Below are 16,182 nucleotides of genomic sequence, written 5' to 3'. Positions count from 1 at the left end.
CTGTAGAGGATTTTAGCATGTATGACAGAATACTGAGGGGTCAAAGCAGTCTGGCGTTTAGAGGGCCAGAAAACACCCACAAATGAGCAAGTTGCTTCTGACACAACACAGCTGATAGTTTTGCACAGTATTGGTAATTTGAAGCAAACAGGAAGGCGATTGTGACTGGCTGATGAAGGAAGGAGTCCGTCTTAAGGAGTATGCTGAAATTAAATTAGTTACAGAGCCCTGAGGCAGAGGTCAGTGCAAAGATATGAAACAATTGCTACTCTCAAAAACATCCACTTAGACACTCAAGTGTCCACAGTCTTAGAATCTCAGCTACTGGCCTACTTTACTAAATGCTGAATGCATGTGCCTCCCAAACTATTCAAACTTCTGCCCCAACATAAAAGTCTCACTTGATAAATTGTCCTGGGCTTCATTCACAGCCTCCTCCTACTCCATTTTAAGAGTATATTAGCCTTCATATTAACTTCATGTTAACTGCCCCTCCCCCCTCTGCTGCCGCCTTTTGATAGTCCATTGAGACCATAAAACATACATTAGTAACATGTCAACTTTACATGTTTCAGGCTTTTGCCCATTACGTTACACAGTGGTAACTATCATCCTCAATTTAGGCACATAAACAGATGGCTCACTTCCAGTTTGAAGCACCCTGAACTAGGGCAGTGACGGCGGCATCCTTTCTTGAATCTAGAACATTTATATGAGAAAATTTACCCACATAATTACCAATGCATATATATGCTAGTTTTAGGAATGCAACCAACAATATGTAACCAGAACTTGACAAATCCAAATGTCAAAAAACCTGAACTCCTACTAAAACTCCTCACTGACTTCTCTGAAGAAATATGAATTGTGCAGTTGTACACAATACTGTACTTCATTAAAGGGCATCTATGTTCCTTACTCCACTAATATTGCAAACTCTATTCACTTACTTACATTGGCTAATTTCTGGAAAAAATGTCTAGATACCAAGAAACATCCAACTTCAAATAGCCCTATTTCTTGACTACACAATAGGACACAAGTAATTTATAAACTAGTTTCATTTTCACATATCAAACTTAGATGCATCTTTCTACTAAAATACTCTGTCAAAGTAACGTTTAACACCTCAAGAAGGAAAACACCTTACTTTGCAAGACAGAAACAGAATGCGTACAACCTACGACAATCAAAATAGACATAAGATGCTGAATTGACCTCTTTACTAAATTTATTTGAGGTGCCACTCTTCGTGATGGATAAAAAGTAATGCTATCTGCTGGGTAGAAAATGTAATTCTCCAATACATTTAGCACTCCTATGCTTCTTTCCTAGAACACTAGTGAGGAAAACACCCAGGACTAAAGCTTTTCATTCTTTCTACTCACTGAAGGGCTGACTTTAAACACAAGCAAAATCCATCAAAGTTTCCCTTGTGTGCAACTTAAAGGAAACTTTTTTCCAGTTAAAGGGAAAGTTTCACTAAAATCAAATAAATTAAGCCAGCCTAGTATAATTAGAAGTTATATCCAGAGTTCCATGCTGTTTCTCAAAGTCATTATGCATAGGATGTTATTTCCACTTGAACTGTCCAAACTGCTTCGTTTACACATCAAAACAGTCCCCTTTCCACTGTAAAAGCAGAAAGGTCTTTACAGGAGTGGAAGGGAGGAGAGTGTGGGCCTTCCCTTCTAAGTTCAAAGGTAGGTGAGAATATAGCACAGCCAGAGAGGAAAAACCCTTGTGACAGGCTCTGAATTTAGAGCATCCACATCAGATGGCTTAAAGACAGTTACAAAGAACACAACTAGCAATAATAACAGTTTCCACTTTTATTATTCCACGTGAGTAACAAAAAGGAAGGTTACACAGCTAGTTCTCTTATCTTACTTTTGACCCTCCCCTTCTGTGATGCCGGAACACTTGCATGTGTTAAGTAACTTTACAGCATTGGCCTATGTTACAATGACAGCTCTGTGGAAAGGCAACAGCACAGCTCACACAACTCCCAGAACAAAACAAAAAAGAGGTTGATTTTACCTGGAGGAGGGCTAAAGTCATAGCAAATCCGCCGAGCTTTCTACTCCACTGCGTGTTATTTAAAGATTTTTCCATTCAAACAGGGAAGTTTCACCAGGCTGCAATTCTATGCTCACCAACTTCAGAGAAGGCCCAACTGAACCCAGCAGGCCTTACTTCAAAGGGAATGCACACAGAATCAGAGCAGCACAAGTGCAGAAGGTTGTTGTTTTTTTCTTTTAAAAGACTCATAAATACCAATTTAAGTGACAACCTGAAATTCGGAATTCACATAATGAAGCCCAGGAATTTAGTATCCCAAATTAAAACATAAACTCCAAACCCATCACCCCTGCATTAGCACAAGAATCCTGAACCAATGAAACGTTCCCACTGCCCATACTTGAACAGACAAGTACAGTACAAGAATTAAGTGCTTAATTACCAACATTTGCACTCAAGGATACATTGCTAGTTAACTGCTAACATGAACTGAATTTCTAGAGCAGAAGCGCCACACCCCAAAATACATGCAATCATTGGTGAATTTAATTTTTTTATTAAAAGGTTAAAAATAAAACATTTGACAAGCTAATATACATACCACAAAAAATTCAAATGCACTAGAAGATGTGCATAAAACACAATTCTAGAAGGCACCCTGACACCAATATTTAAATGCTTACCTAATTCCAGTCTGGCCTCTAGTTTTCTCTCCCTTCACTGAAGGCGAGATCCTAGATCACTAAATTTATCATTAGATTAGCCTCATCAATCCCTTTCAGGGATTTCCCTTCGTTACGCTATCGCTAGAACATTTGAAGTTGTGCACAGACACTTAAAACTTCATATCATTTGTTGGATTAAACCACCAAGTTTTCAAATGCACAACATCTTCCTAACCAAAAAAAGGTAGTGATATCTGGGTCACTTCTTAGGGCCAAATCTCCCGCAAAATAACCCAAAAAGAAAACAGAAATAAGTTGCCAAACACTGTTGTATATCATCATCAAAAGAGCTTTGCTTGAACACTTCCATCCTTTTAAACCCCACACCCTTAATAAAAGAAACCAGGACTTACAAAACTCATCTCTCACACATACAGATGAAATGTTAACACATCCAGCTATTAGCCTGTCAGGGTTTGACAGGTAAGAATGCCATCTATACAGTCTTGAAACACAGTTATAACACGACACAAATGCACCGTCTGAAATCCTCACCGTCTATATTCCAATGGCTAGAAGAACACAGTGCTCAAGTATTCTCCCTATTAGGTAGATCTTCGTTGGTTCCTTTGTTTCAGTTCTTTTTTACCAAGGTCTCCACATTGATTTGGAAAGGCTGGAGGAAGGCACGTTGTGCGTCCTAGACCTGACCAGTCCATCCAAAGAGATGTGGCTTTGCTCAGCCTCTGTGTCTTCGAGATCAGAGCAAACCTCTTCACTGAAGGATGGTGACAGAAGAGGTGAAGTGGGACTGTGCAGGCTTGGAGCTCCAGAAGATGTCCCAGATATCTGGGGGAACCCTTCACCACTAGGCCACTGGCTGATAGAAGGGTCTGACAAGACATCCACAATGAGGTCCTGGAAACTTCCCTCGTTAAGAGGCATGGACTCTAGAAGGTGATTCAACAGCTCTGCTGCAATGGTGGAATTGATCCCCGGGCAGTTGGAAACAAATGTATGAACTTCATGCATGCACTGAATATACCCAGCAGCAAATCGCTCGCTGGCCTCCCTCTGCAGCAGTTTATCACTATCTGCAAATAAGCAAACAAAAGAAAGCAAGAGTCACAGAACAGTCTCTGCTACTGTCTCTGTCAACAAAATATACAACTTGGGTCTTCTTATCCTCATAGATAACTGATACTATTTATTCTGGAACACACTTTCACAATCTTCAAAACTGAGGTTAGTGGACAATCAAAATGCCACCTACCCCACTTATTTGGGGGGGGGGGGGAGAAAATGTTAGTTGTCATTCAATAGGACTGGGGGATGTGGTATATCTGCCATGCAAATCTTTGTAAATCTAGAGATCTGCTCCCCACCCAATAACTTAATTGTGAGAATCTGGTTTGAAGAGATTTCAAATTTTACTTAAAATATTCATACACCTCTTTTTTCTCAGGCACCCCAGGACCCGTTGATTTGGGCTGAGTTCCATTTGCACAGAATGGTTCAACCCAGGCCCCAAGCAGAACTCAGCCAACATGCAGGAACTGTGGAATCACATCATAAACAAGAGACCGAATTGAAATGAAAGACTAATCGTGAAAGCCATATTTTAATAAACACACATCTACCCAGATCTCTTCAGTTCAAACAGCATCCCATCAACTGCATTCTGTGATGTACTCTGGAAAGGCTTAGAAATAGTCACCAACACCCATAAGAAAGGGCCTCAGGGAGATGCCCATGAGCACAATGAATCCAAGGGTAAGAAGAAATGGCAACTTTTGTCCAAAACACAGGGGAGATATGTTCAAATCATGGATGGCTGATTGCATTTCCAGTATTTTTTTTGAAAAAAGCGTATGTCCTCCAAAAAAAGGAATAAAAATGTTCAAAAAATCCAAGTCACAAAATTAAAGGGAATATGAAAAGGGCTATCTTTTCTTCCTCAGCCATCAAAAAAGAAATAGCTTCTTCACCACAAAAATGGCCCCCAGAACAACAATACAGAAGTGAAACACTGTTGGGGGAGGCCAGCCAGGGAGATGACGAGCAGTTCTGTCTGAACGTACAGACTGATGCTGGCTTCCTCCAACTTTAGGGGGAAATGCAAGGCACCCTGCCGACTCTCAGGACAACCCCTGACAACCTCACCTTTAATTTAACCAAGAATCTACACTCCCTCCCTCCGGTTGTGTTCGGAACTCCTCTGCTCTGCAAGAGCCAGAACAGGCACTCACCCAGAGACTTGCTCTGCAGAATCCCCTGCACCCGCTTCACGGTCAGCTCCAGCACCTCCGCGTTCTCCATCTTCGCCTGGAACTAGGAGCAAACCAAAAGAGCCACGGCAAGCACGATCAGCAGTGCCTCTCCACTTCCCCCCAGCCCACCCCACTCACACAGTTCCCCCAAGCCGGATCCTCACCTCCGTGTCCGCCAAGATCAGGCGCAGCTCTTGCAGGCTCTCGTTGATCCGCGCCCGCCGCTTCTTCTCCACCAGCGGCTTCCTCGCCTGCCCAAAAAGGAGAGAAAAGGGACGCCGCCGGTTACCGCGGTCGCGCACTTTGCAGGCGCTCTCCTGCCCTCCTTCCCCGCCAGACCCGCGCCCGCGGCTTCCCCAGACCGCTCACCTTCCTGTCTCCTCTGGTCTCGTACAAATCCTCCTCGTCCCGGCTCGGACGGTTCTTGCTGGGCCGACAAGAAGGCGCCATGGTCGAACCGGGGTGCGGGGTGGCAAGGGCAGGACTAGGAAGGGGCCAGGAAAGCCAGGCTGGGTCGCGGGGGAGGGGGAGGGGGTGGAGGCGGCAGGAAAATAGTGCAAAAAAAGAGGGAGAAATTCTGCGACCTCCAACTCGGGCCGAACTCAGTCCCTCTCCCCCGCCCCCGAGCAAGGCGGCCACCCCGGCCGTATTTGTAGCCTCTGATTTGCATCTCCACGAGCCTATTGGTCGCGGCGCGCGGAGAGGAAGCCGAACGTTGGACGGAGCAACCAATGGGAGACTGGCGCTTTGTCTGTCTGGCGGCTTTCGAAGCCGCTCGCCTGGTCGTAGTGAGACCGGCGGGGGGGAGGAATGGGGAATGTACAATGCGCATTATGATGTTGCTTGCCGTTAGCCTCTGCCAGATCTTTTGCTTATTCTTGTTTTTTCCCCCCCTAGTTTCTCGTTCTTTGCCCAGTGGTGCAGTTGCAGTTTAGTTCTTCATTGATACGTTACAGAAAGACCGTTCCGCAAGAATAGCCGTCCCAGGATGGAAACAATGCTTTCACACTTACATTCCCTATATCTGCACATACCAAGCAGCTGTTATCAAATTTTAACTGAGGAATTTGAATACAAAATATTGTCCACCCCAGGCACACCCCAAGTCCCCTCTCCTCTCTCACTGACACATACTTGGCAGTCAGTCCTTCATCAAATAATGTTTGATAAGGCTCTTACATCCCATGAGGTCTTCCATGCCCTCTAAATTATGCATTGAGACTGTTATTGGCTACATTAAAAATAGAGTTTTAAGAAAAATATTTTCTAAACATAGTCTACAAGGTCAGGTCTTGGTGTGTGGCTGATTTTATTGAGCCACAACTCAAAAGGCCCAGAGCTAAATTCTGGTGAACTACATGTCAGGACTAGAAGGGACTTTGCACAGGAAACAACAATAAACATATTCATTGTTTAATAACTTGTAGCTGGAGGCAGGGCTGGGAAGGGAAAAACTTTCAGAACAGCTCTCAGAAATTAATGTTCAAACATTAGAAAACATGCTTACTGCTTCCCAAGTGTTCTAACTTGGATTACAAATACATTGCACATGTGACATGTGCATGATCTCAGGATCTTCTTACTGCCTAATAAATGTGTTTTGAGTATGTGTGTGGGGGTGGGGATGGTGGATTGTGTTGCTTTTTGTGTAGATAATGCAGATAGTGATGTCATGTCCTGGGATTCTGAGCATGTTTCAACAGTGGCTGGTTGTCTAGTGTGGTGGTTAATGCTAACCCTAACCCTGACTCCACAACAACAGAAGTAGTATGCACTTATGACAAGTCTTGTTTTCAGCAGTGCATGCCTTACCCCAGCCTTGGGATGTATGTGACATTGACACTATGCAATGAGTTCAGTGCATACCCTTGAAAAACCAGAAGCTGCAGCACCTATACTTACAATATGGGGTGAAAGGGGCCATCAGATTGCAACTGACAATGTGGGGATTTCAAGACTAGAGAAGTTCAGGGGTGTTTTGCCATTTTATTCCTCTGACCTTGGGTGTCCTTGGTGGTCTCCCATCAACGTACTAACCAGGGCTGTCCCTGCTAAGTTTCCAAGATCTGACAAGACTGGGCCATTCAAATCAAGGCATATACTTGCAATATAGTTTGTTTTAGATTGTACTCTGGCTTGTAAATGTGACATCACCCCCTGGGTAGTAATGATCCAGTGCTTGCACAGGGGAATTTCATTTACCTTTGAAGTAAATGGCATGACTCGGGATACAGAAGAACATTACTAATAGGGCCAGTTTTATTTTCAAGTATGTTATCACTGAAGCCTACCCTTTCCAGGGTTCTGTTGGCAACAATAAAGTAAGATGGAGAAAGGATGAGAGGACAGAACCAGAAGATAAGCTTTCACTGTCTGGACAGGTTTGTGAAGCCCACAGAGAATTTTATAAACTCCTAAAGTCAAAGCCCACAATGTGGCTGCTCCTTCTGCCATCATGCAGGGAAAGCGTCCAAGGACAGTAGCAGAGGAGGGCGTTATTATGTAAAACCATAAGTCACTGGAAGAGCACAGGCGTAGCATATTCAAGAGGTCCGGTTCATTCTTAGCAGGCAGTCAAGTAGCTATTCAATGCACAGGATATTCAAGGCCAGGATAGTCCTCAGTCCTTATGCCATAAATGACAGGCTACAGGAAAAAGTTCTTCCCCACTCCCACCCCCCATGTAATATTCAATCAGAGTGACTAGCATGGACTGGTACTCACTGTCTGACCGCTTCAGGCCTCAGGAATGGGGGCAGGGGAGAGAAAGAGAGTACTGCTAACAGCAGCCAAAGGTACACTTATTATTCCAAGAGTCTAAAAAAGGATTTTTTAAAACAAAAAAGCCCAACAGTAGTAACTTCAGCATCATTCCACCTCTGACCAAAGCAAAGCTTCCTAAAAACTGAGTGTGATGCTGTACAGTTAGCATTCTGTTGCCTTTCCAAACTTCTATTTTGGTGTATTCCCAGTTGCAGCCAGCCGCATGCACCCTTGTGCAATGCAAGTGTAACCTCAGACTGTGGGTTCTGTGGGGCAGTACTTGGAATGAGTTGCAACAACCATTTATAAACAACAAAATGGTTTACTTTTCTTTACAATTTACACTTTTAAAACATCAACATTTAACGTTACAATTCAAGGTCCTGTTCAGGTTGCATTTCAAGTCCTTCTATTTACAGTCTACTGATATTGCCAAGTCCAAATTTTCTTTGCAAGTTGGCTGGCTCCTGAAGACTCCAAGGGCTTGATGAACAGGTTGCAACATGATGAAGGTCTCCAGGAGAACTCTCACCCATTACAACCACAAAAGAAACCCTTAACAAGGTGTTAAGGGCTTATAGAAATCAAGGTCCGAGTCTGGTAGCCTTGTTCTTCTGCAAAAGAGCTCTTTCAGCCTTTCTGCTGCTCCGAGTCTCCACCCCCTTACTGGGCCAACCCATTCTGGGCATGGGGGTTACACAAGCTTTATTGATTTATTGATATGTTTCTTTGATTGTTGTTTATTTGCACAATTACAATTACACCAGCATGGTTGTAGTGGTTAAGAGCAGGTGGATTCTAATCTGGAGAACTGGGTTTGATTCCCCACTCCTCCACCTGAGTGGCAGAGGCTTATCTGGTGAACCAGTTGTGTTTCCACATTCCTACATTGCTGCTGGGTGACTTTGGGCTAGTCACAGTTCTTCGGAACTCTCTCAGCCCCACCTACCTCACAAGGTGTCTGCTGTGGGGAGAGGAAAGGAAAGGAGCTTGTAAGCCTCTTTGAGTCCTTATAGGAGAGAAAGGTGGGGTATAAATCTAAACTCTTCTTATTCTACTAGACTATTTATTCATTTTAAAATGGCATTGTTATTTTAAGCAGAGGTTGAAATCTTAATAGCCTGATATTCCCTTGGCCAAGTTAGAAATCAACACCTACCATTCTGGAGGAGGAAACATGAATGAATGAGACGTTCTCAGACATAAGTGCTAAGCAGTAAAATTCATCACAGGATGATGAGGACACATCCCATCCTTCTGCCTTGCCTTTTGAGACTGGGAGGGACTGCTTTGCATTGGTTATAGTTTTGCCTCAAAGATAGATCTAAGAAAAGTGGTACTGGATGAATGCTGCTCAACTCATCAGCCTTTGGGGCCCCATCTTGTCCTCTGTTCCCTTTAATATTTATGTAAACATGCTGGGTGAGATCTATGCTGGGTTGCCACCAATATGCAGATGACACTTAGCTCTGTCTCACAATTCTGGTGGACAAAAGTATGTAAGATGCCACCTGTTCTGGATGGGGTTCCACTCAATGTGAAGGAATAAGTCAGTAGTCTGGGGCTGCTCTTGGACACAGGCCTACTGACAGATAAGCAGGTGGCAGTGGTGGCCTTTTCTGGGCAGAAAAAGTCTGGCCAGTGTGGTGCACGCACTATACTCTTTTCCACCAAAAGATAAAGGTGGAATTATTTATTAATCCGCCCCATACATGACCATCTTTGTTCTAGAATTCTCCACTTGGATCCTAGTGCCTTAGGGACAGAACTAGATAGGCACTAGGACCCAAGCACAGCTTTCTAGAACAAAGACTGTCCAGCATGTGGCAGATTAATATACAATTCTGCTTTTATCTTTTGGTGGAAAAGAGCATAGTGATATTATTACTGTAAAGTGCTCTACATGCAGCTGCCTTTGAAAAGTTTTTGGAAACTCTAGTTGGTACAGAATGCTGTAGTCAGGATGTTGATTGGAGTGGGTCATAGGAACCATTTAATTCCAACCTTGGTCCATCTATACTGACTCCCAATTTATCTCAAGGTGGTGCTATTTATCTTTGATAGCCTCATATGGTGTGGGTGGGACCAATAGATGTGAAGGACTGGGTGATGTGGGTTTTCTAGGCTGTGTTGCCATGGTTTGGGGTTTTTTTTCTCCTGATGGTCATGATATGCCTCTGTTAGGAACAAAAACTACCAGACCACAGCCACACAGCCTGGAAAACCCAAAACAGCCAATTGATTCAGGCTGTAAAAGCCCTCAACAATACATATTTTTATTACACTTGCTATAATTATAAGTCACCTTTTTCTTTTCTGCAGTTGGTAGCCTTGATTGGGCAGAAAGGTGGGATATAAATATTGTAAATGAATAAGAAATAAATGAAAAAAAACTTTAATTATTTTTGGAAGCAACACTGCCACACAATTTAATATCAGAAACAGCAAAGAATAGAGAAAAACAATTGTTCTAGGGCAGGGGTTCTCAACCTGGGGGTCGGGACCCCTTTGGGGGGTCGGACGACCCTTTCACAGGGGTCGCCTCTCTGCATCAGTGTTCTCCATCTGTAAAATGGATAAATGTTAGGGTTGGGGGTCACCACAACATGAGGAACTGTATTAAAGGGTCACGGCATTAGGAAGGTTGAGAACCACTGTTCTATGGCTACCATGGGATAGCTAGCAAATGCATGCGAGCTTCCTCTAATGCAGACTGTGATTAGTTTTCTTGTTGTTCTACTGTACACCATCACACAGGCTTCCCAACAGTTGTGAAGAGAAACTGTTGAGAACTTAGCGCTTGATAGTGAATAACTTGCTAACAGGATGTGTTATTATCAAGGTGCTGCCTGTGCTGTTATTTCCCTTCCTGAAAAGTATACTTAAAACAATTCTCATATCTGGATTACTTCCAGTGTAGTCTATATAGAGTTACTCCAGGCCAAGATCAACTCTGCATAGAGTTGCTCTACTAAATGTTATTCCCCCTCCCACCCCCACAAAAAAAGAGAAAAGAGCTTGTTCTAACAGTTTCTATAGTGAGAATTCCAGACTTAAAATGATGGCATTGCCAAGAGCTGGCTTGTCAGTCAAAGAGTTTATAGTGATGTGTCCTGAGCAAAGAACCTGCCAACATTATAAAAAAAAAACATCTCTCAAGATGCACCATGAATACCTAACCAGCTACCTCTTAGAATTCACCCTGTCTCCACCAAAACACTTGAAAAGTTAAATGGCTGCCCTTTATGCCAAGCACTCATTTGAATTTTTAATATGCTAAAAACAGCACCAACGATTATCCCTGCGGAAATATCCCTTGGGTCTTTCTGACTTGACTAGCCCTTATGAATAAATTTCCATTTGCTCTATAGGAATCTGCAGTTTCCAGTCTATTATGGAGCGACATGCCATTGTTTCTCAACAGTCTCATGTTTGTTGTTATTAATGACATAGGAAATATGAGGTCATTTATATGAAGAGTATAGGAAAGACCATTAACAGACAAATAATGAAGTTCCATTTTAGTTGTAGCAAAGCAGAACGATATACTGGGCAACTATTGCTATGCTCCACTTGTCATCAAAAACCACTTCAGTATTTCCTTTGAAAAAATGCCCTGACAAACAATTGTGTGGATGTAAGATGTGAAGGTGCTATATAAAGCGTAAAGGACAATTGCCTTCTCTGCCGGATCCCAACCCTTTCCCATTGCTGCTCACAATATCTTCTAGTTCCAACACACACACACACACACACACACACACCGTTGATTGTGCATTCTAATTGTAGATATTACAATTTTCTGTAAACATATGTTATTTATTGTCGAAGGCTTTCACGGCCAGATTCAACTGGTTGTGGTGTGTTTTCCGGGCTGTGTGGCCATGGTCTGGTAGATCTTGTTCCTAACGTTTCACCTGCATCTGTGTCTGGCATCTTCAGAGGTGTGATAAACCTCTGAAGATGGCAGCCACGGATGCAGGTGAAACATTAGGAACAAGATCTACCAGACCATGGCCACAGCCCACAGCCCAGAAAACCCACCACAACCATGTTATTTATGTTTGGCAATCATATGCATATATACTATGATGGCACTTAAATATGGCAGCAGGGCAGAAAGCATGTGCAAAGGGTTGTAGTGGCAATATCCAGTTGCTGTATCCATTCCATTCTACTAGTTAGTCTTGATGTTGCTCTGCATATCGAAATAAGGACTGCATCACCGTCAAAGGCTGTGTTGGGGTCATTTTAATGCTAAGAGAGCCATAGAATCACCCTGTTCCAACTATTTCTGAGTCAATTGTATCATTTTGAAAAAAATTACCTGTTTGTTTATCTACAAAACATATTACACAGGTTACCATAAGGTTACAAGCTGTTCAGTAAAACATAACTACTTTAAAAGTCTCAGCGATTTTGAATGAATGAATTCAAATTATTATTTAGGGCAATCTAGGTTTTCTTAACAGGCTACTTGGAAAAACTGTGCACATGTGTATTTCTTACTTATGGTTCATTTTGATCTGCTGAAAGCTTTTTCTCCCTTCCTCGCTCATTTTTGGCCACTTACTTTCCTTAAACTAAAGAATGAAATACTCTGGCTTTGTGAATGTAACTTGATGCTGATGACAGTTGGCAGCTGCAGTCCTCTCAACAGACTGAATCAAATAAAAGCATTAAGGTCTTGTCCCCAAGGAGAACGACAGGTGTTCATTCTGCCTTCTTTGTTTCTTCTCCCTTGCCCCATGTAGATCATATTTTTACTAGACAAGAAAATAAAATGTGCCTATTGTGTGTAAATACATCATAGACAGAGACAAATAAGATACATAAAAAGATTTAACAGAAAAAAATGTATGCATTGGTAAACATTTGTCTGTGATGCCACTTAGCATAATTTTCATTTTATATGCTGGACTATTAATCATTTCTCTTGGTGAAGCACCAACTTGTTTTTAATGTTTGCTGTATTAAATTTTTGTATAGTTTTACGTTGTTGTTACCTGTCCTATGATACATGGGAGAAAGTTGAGTAAGTAAACATTTTGTAATCTTCTTACTGATTGACTGAAAAGTTGTTTTTCAAAGCATACATATAATCCACTTTGAATCCCAGTGACAAAGCCAGACTATACATTGAACTAATTATAATAACCATAACTGCACCAGGTATCCAAGTACACTTGTGTGCATGTGCACACACACACACTTTTTTATTGTTGCTGTCAAGTTGCAGCTGACTTATGTTGATCTCATGTGGTTTTCAAGGCCTTTGCCCGCCTCTGCATAGCATTCCTGTTTTCCTTGGTGGTCTCCCATCTAAATACTGACCAGGGTCCAGCTTGCTTAGCTTTTGAGATCTGACTAGATCCGGCTAGCATCCAGGTAAGGACTCACACATATATGCACATGCAGAATTTTGGCAGTATTTTGTCTCATTAAGAATTAGCATGTGGTGCTAATGTGTTGTTTGTACAATGCATTCTTCTAGAAAGGAAACAGGGATGCTAGAAAGGGAACAAATAGTATCTGGGAGGGGGAAAAAACCATAATGGAGCTGGAGAAAACTTCTTGACCTCCAAGCTCCATTTCATTTTTAAACTAGAATTTCCAAACGATCCAATGGACTAGATCAGCTGTGGCGAACCTATGGCACGGGTGCCAGAGGTGGCACTCAGAGCCCTTTCTGTGGGCACACGTGCACAGAGTCCATCATGTGGAGGGGTGGAAAATCACACACACACACACACACACACACACACCTAGGCTGGCCTGGGTGCGATTGTTTACCTGGGAGTAAGCTCGGTTGCTGGCAATGGGGCTTGCTTCTGAGTAAACCCTCCTAGGGTCGTGATTCATCCATTTGAAGCGTGGCACGGTTGCTTCACCAAGCTTACTCCCGAGTAACGTGTTTCTAAACTGAAACCTCAGTATTCAGATTAAATTGCCATGTTGGCACTTTGTGATAAATAAGTGGGTTTTGGGTTGCAATTTGGGCACTCGGTCTCGAAAAGGTTCGCCATCACTGGACTAGATCTTCAGGTTGCTCATCTCTTTATCAAGAGTTGACATTTGTTTGTTTATAACATAATACTCCTCTTGAACTTTCAGAATGAAATTCAGAGCCAAATTCTGTGTTTCAGATTTGCATACCAGCTTGTATTGACATGCAGCTGATGATGTGCTAATCAAGTTGTAACCTGAACAACTCTCATGCATACATATCAGAAACGTTCCATATTTAGGCACGATTATTTCTGAGATTTTCACTTAGCACTTTGCTGTCTGGCTTACTTTTTTCTAGGCATTGGCAGGTAACAGGAACTAGGGACGTCCGGCTGTTAGAATGAGTGGGCATCAGTGACAGGAATATTGAGAGTAGGGTCATCCTGACATGTTTTGTGTTCAATATTTTGTTTCTACTACTAATTGCAGTCTTACTGGCTTTGGAAAGACTTTCTGAATCTACAGAAAACTACAGGCCCTGGCTGTCTGACCTGAGCCATTAATGGAGGTCATGGTGATGATAGGAATCAGTAGGTTAGTGTCACTTATTAGATCCATGGGCACATAACCAGGATATGCAGTGGAGGGAGAGCAGAGGCTATGGCTTGTCTTCCCTCAGGTAAGCAGCGCCAGTCATTCTGTGTACTCTGCAGGTTACAATGTGAAATCTTTGCTTGTATGACCTGGCAGGCAGGCACAGCTGTGATAGCCTGCCGTGAAGAAAGGAAGGAGTTAATTCATATTATTTACATAATATTTTCATGTTATTTAATCTCACAAAGTTCCTGAAGTCAAAGAAGCTTTGTGCCCTTCAGCATTGAAAACACATACACCTAGACCTCATAACTGATCTTTGTGTGAGAAAGGTGCTGGCTCAATTAATGTGGTCACTCAGTCTGTCATTTCATGTAAGTTACATATATTTCCCCTGATACAAATCTCCCACTTCTTCCCAGCTTCTGGTGGGGAAAAGGCAAGCAACTCCTATTTTCATATGAAGACACTAAGAGAGGGGTCTGTTTTTAAACAAAACGGGAATCAATTGCTTTATTTATATTTTTCTTTTTCTGGCTGAAACTCAAGGCAGATTATTTTTTTAAATTGTGCAAGAGAAACATAAAGACGCATACAGCAAACGGTAAGACTAGATCACAAAGTTAGAGAGCAGTGCTATAAAAATAAGGTAAAACATGCAGGCTAGGGAAGCTAAGCCCTACCCCAGTGGGGGGGGGGGGTGGTAAAATTCTGGAGGCCCTGAAAATCCTGTAAATCTGTACAGCCAGACAATTAGTATGATTTGTATTTATGTAATAGAGCTAGACCTGTATGGTGTCAGGGGTGGGCCGAAAAATTATTTCTCTGTAGGGTCTGTGGTGGCTCCTCAGGCCCCAGTCTCTTACTCCAATGCATTCATTCTACTTTTCTAGCCAGATTCTATGAGGGAATGTCAGTCAAGATGGACATAAAATGCTGAAAGAAAATGGAGGGTAGTGAGAGCAGGATAGGTGGTTAAGCATTTGCCTATGAATTCTACTTTAAAAAAATGTGTTACCTCTTCCTCTTCTGCTGCAGCTCAAGGATCCAAGAAAGGAGAGTTTGCTCACCTACCGTTTCACATCCCACAATGTCTACTGTTAGAGTGGGAATTTACTTGCCCATATCATAGGGGTGCTTTGTCCCATCTGCCTGAAATCTGGGAAGAGAAAAGATCCTTTCAGTGAAAGAGACCATCTCAGCTGGGGAAGGGAAATGTGTTTGCTGTTCAAATCAAAGAAAGTTACTATCCTGTTGATTTCCTAATACATCCCTTGAGCCTTAAGAACTAACAGTGTATATTTATGGCATTAATTGTTCAAAGTTTGAATATAATCTTGTCCAGTAAACCAATTCTTAATAGATAAAACACTGGGTAAACCTCTCCCTAAAGAATGGAGAGGTGTGTACATTATGAGGACACAGTTTTCCTTAGAAATTTAAAGTAGAATCCATGGTATGAGGAACATAAAGACATTGTACAATACATAGCTGTTTTGTTTTTATATTTTTATCTTGCCTCTCAGTCCCTGTTGGGATTCCTAAGAAGGTTAACATTATAAAAATTAGTTTGTGCATTTTTAAAGTTAATTCATTTCTTGACTATTAACAGAGTTTAAGATGCATTCTAAAAAGATAAACACTTTGATTGATTCATTATCTGAACAATTTCACTGGCAAGGAAGCTCTTTGCTCAGACCCTGCATCAAGAGACATGCTGCTATTCTATACCATCCAATTCCCAGATGTGACTGCCTCTATGTAGTGGAAATACTGAAGCCATCACACAGCACTCCAGCATATGGCCAATGCAACATCATGTGCAAAGACATTGCTTTGTCACAAGTGGAGAGACTTGCTCAAAGATGTTGGAGCACCACTCATAACTGGATATATAATGTAGAACAAATTGGGTTAGG

The 16,182-nt window shown here is 42.2% G+C and overlaps 1 protein-coding gene across 1 annotated transcript; it reads right to left on the bottom strand.

Annotated features, from left to right (window-relative positions):
- Positions 1-1,817: 1,817 nt before the first annotated feature.
- Positions 1,818-5,607, bottom strand: LOC125438181 (transcription cofactor HES-6-like). Its single transcript, XM_048506426.1, has 4 exons — positions 5,327-5,607; positions 5,122-5,208; positions 4,937-5,018; positions 1,818-3,781 (listed from the first exon to the last, which is right to left on the bottom strand). Exons 1-4 carry the CDS (start codon positions 5,405-5,407, stop codon positions 3,333-3,335), a joined length of 699 nt encoding a protein of 232 aa, XP_048362383.1. The 5' UTR covers positions 5,408-5,607; the 3' UTR covers positions 1,818-3,332.
- Between the last annotated feature and the right edge of the window lie 10,575 nt (positions 5,608-16,182).

Source organism: Sphaerodactylus townsendi, linkage group LG08, assembly GCF_021028975.2.
Source record: "Sphaerodactylus townsendi isolate TG3544 linkage group LG08, MPM_Stown_v2.3, whole genome shotgun sequence".
Taxonomy (NCBI): domain Eukaryota; kingdom Metazoa; phylum Chordata; class Lepidosauria; order Squamata; family Sphaerodactylidae; genus Sphaerodactylus; species Sphaerodactylus townsendi.
This window is presented reverse-complemented; position numbering and strand designations above follow the sequence as displayed.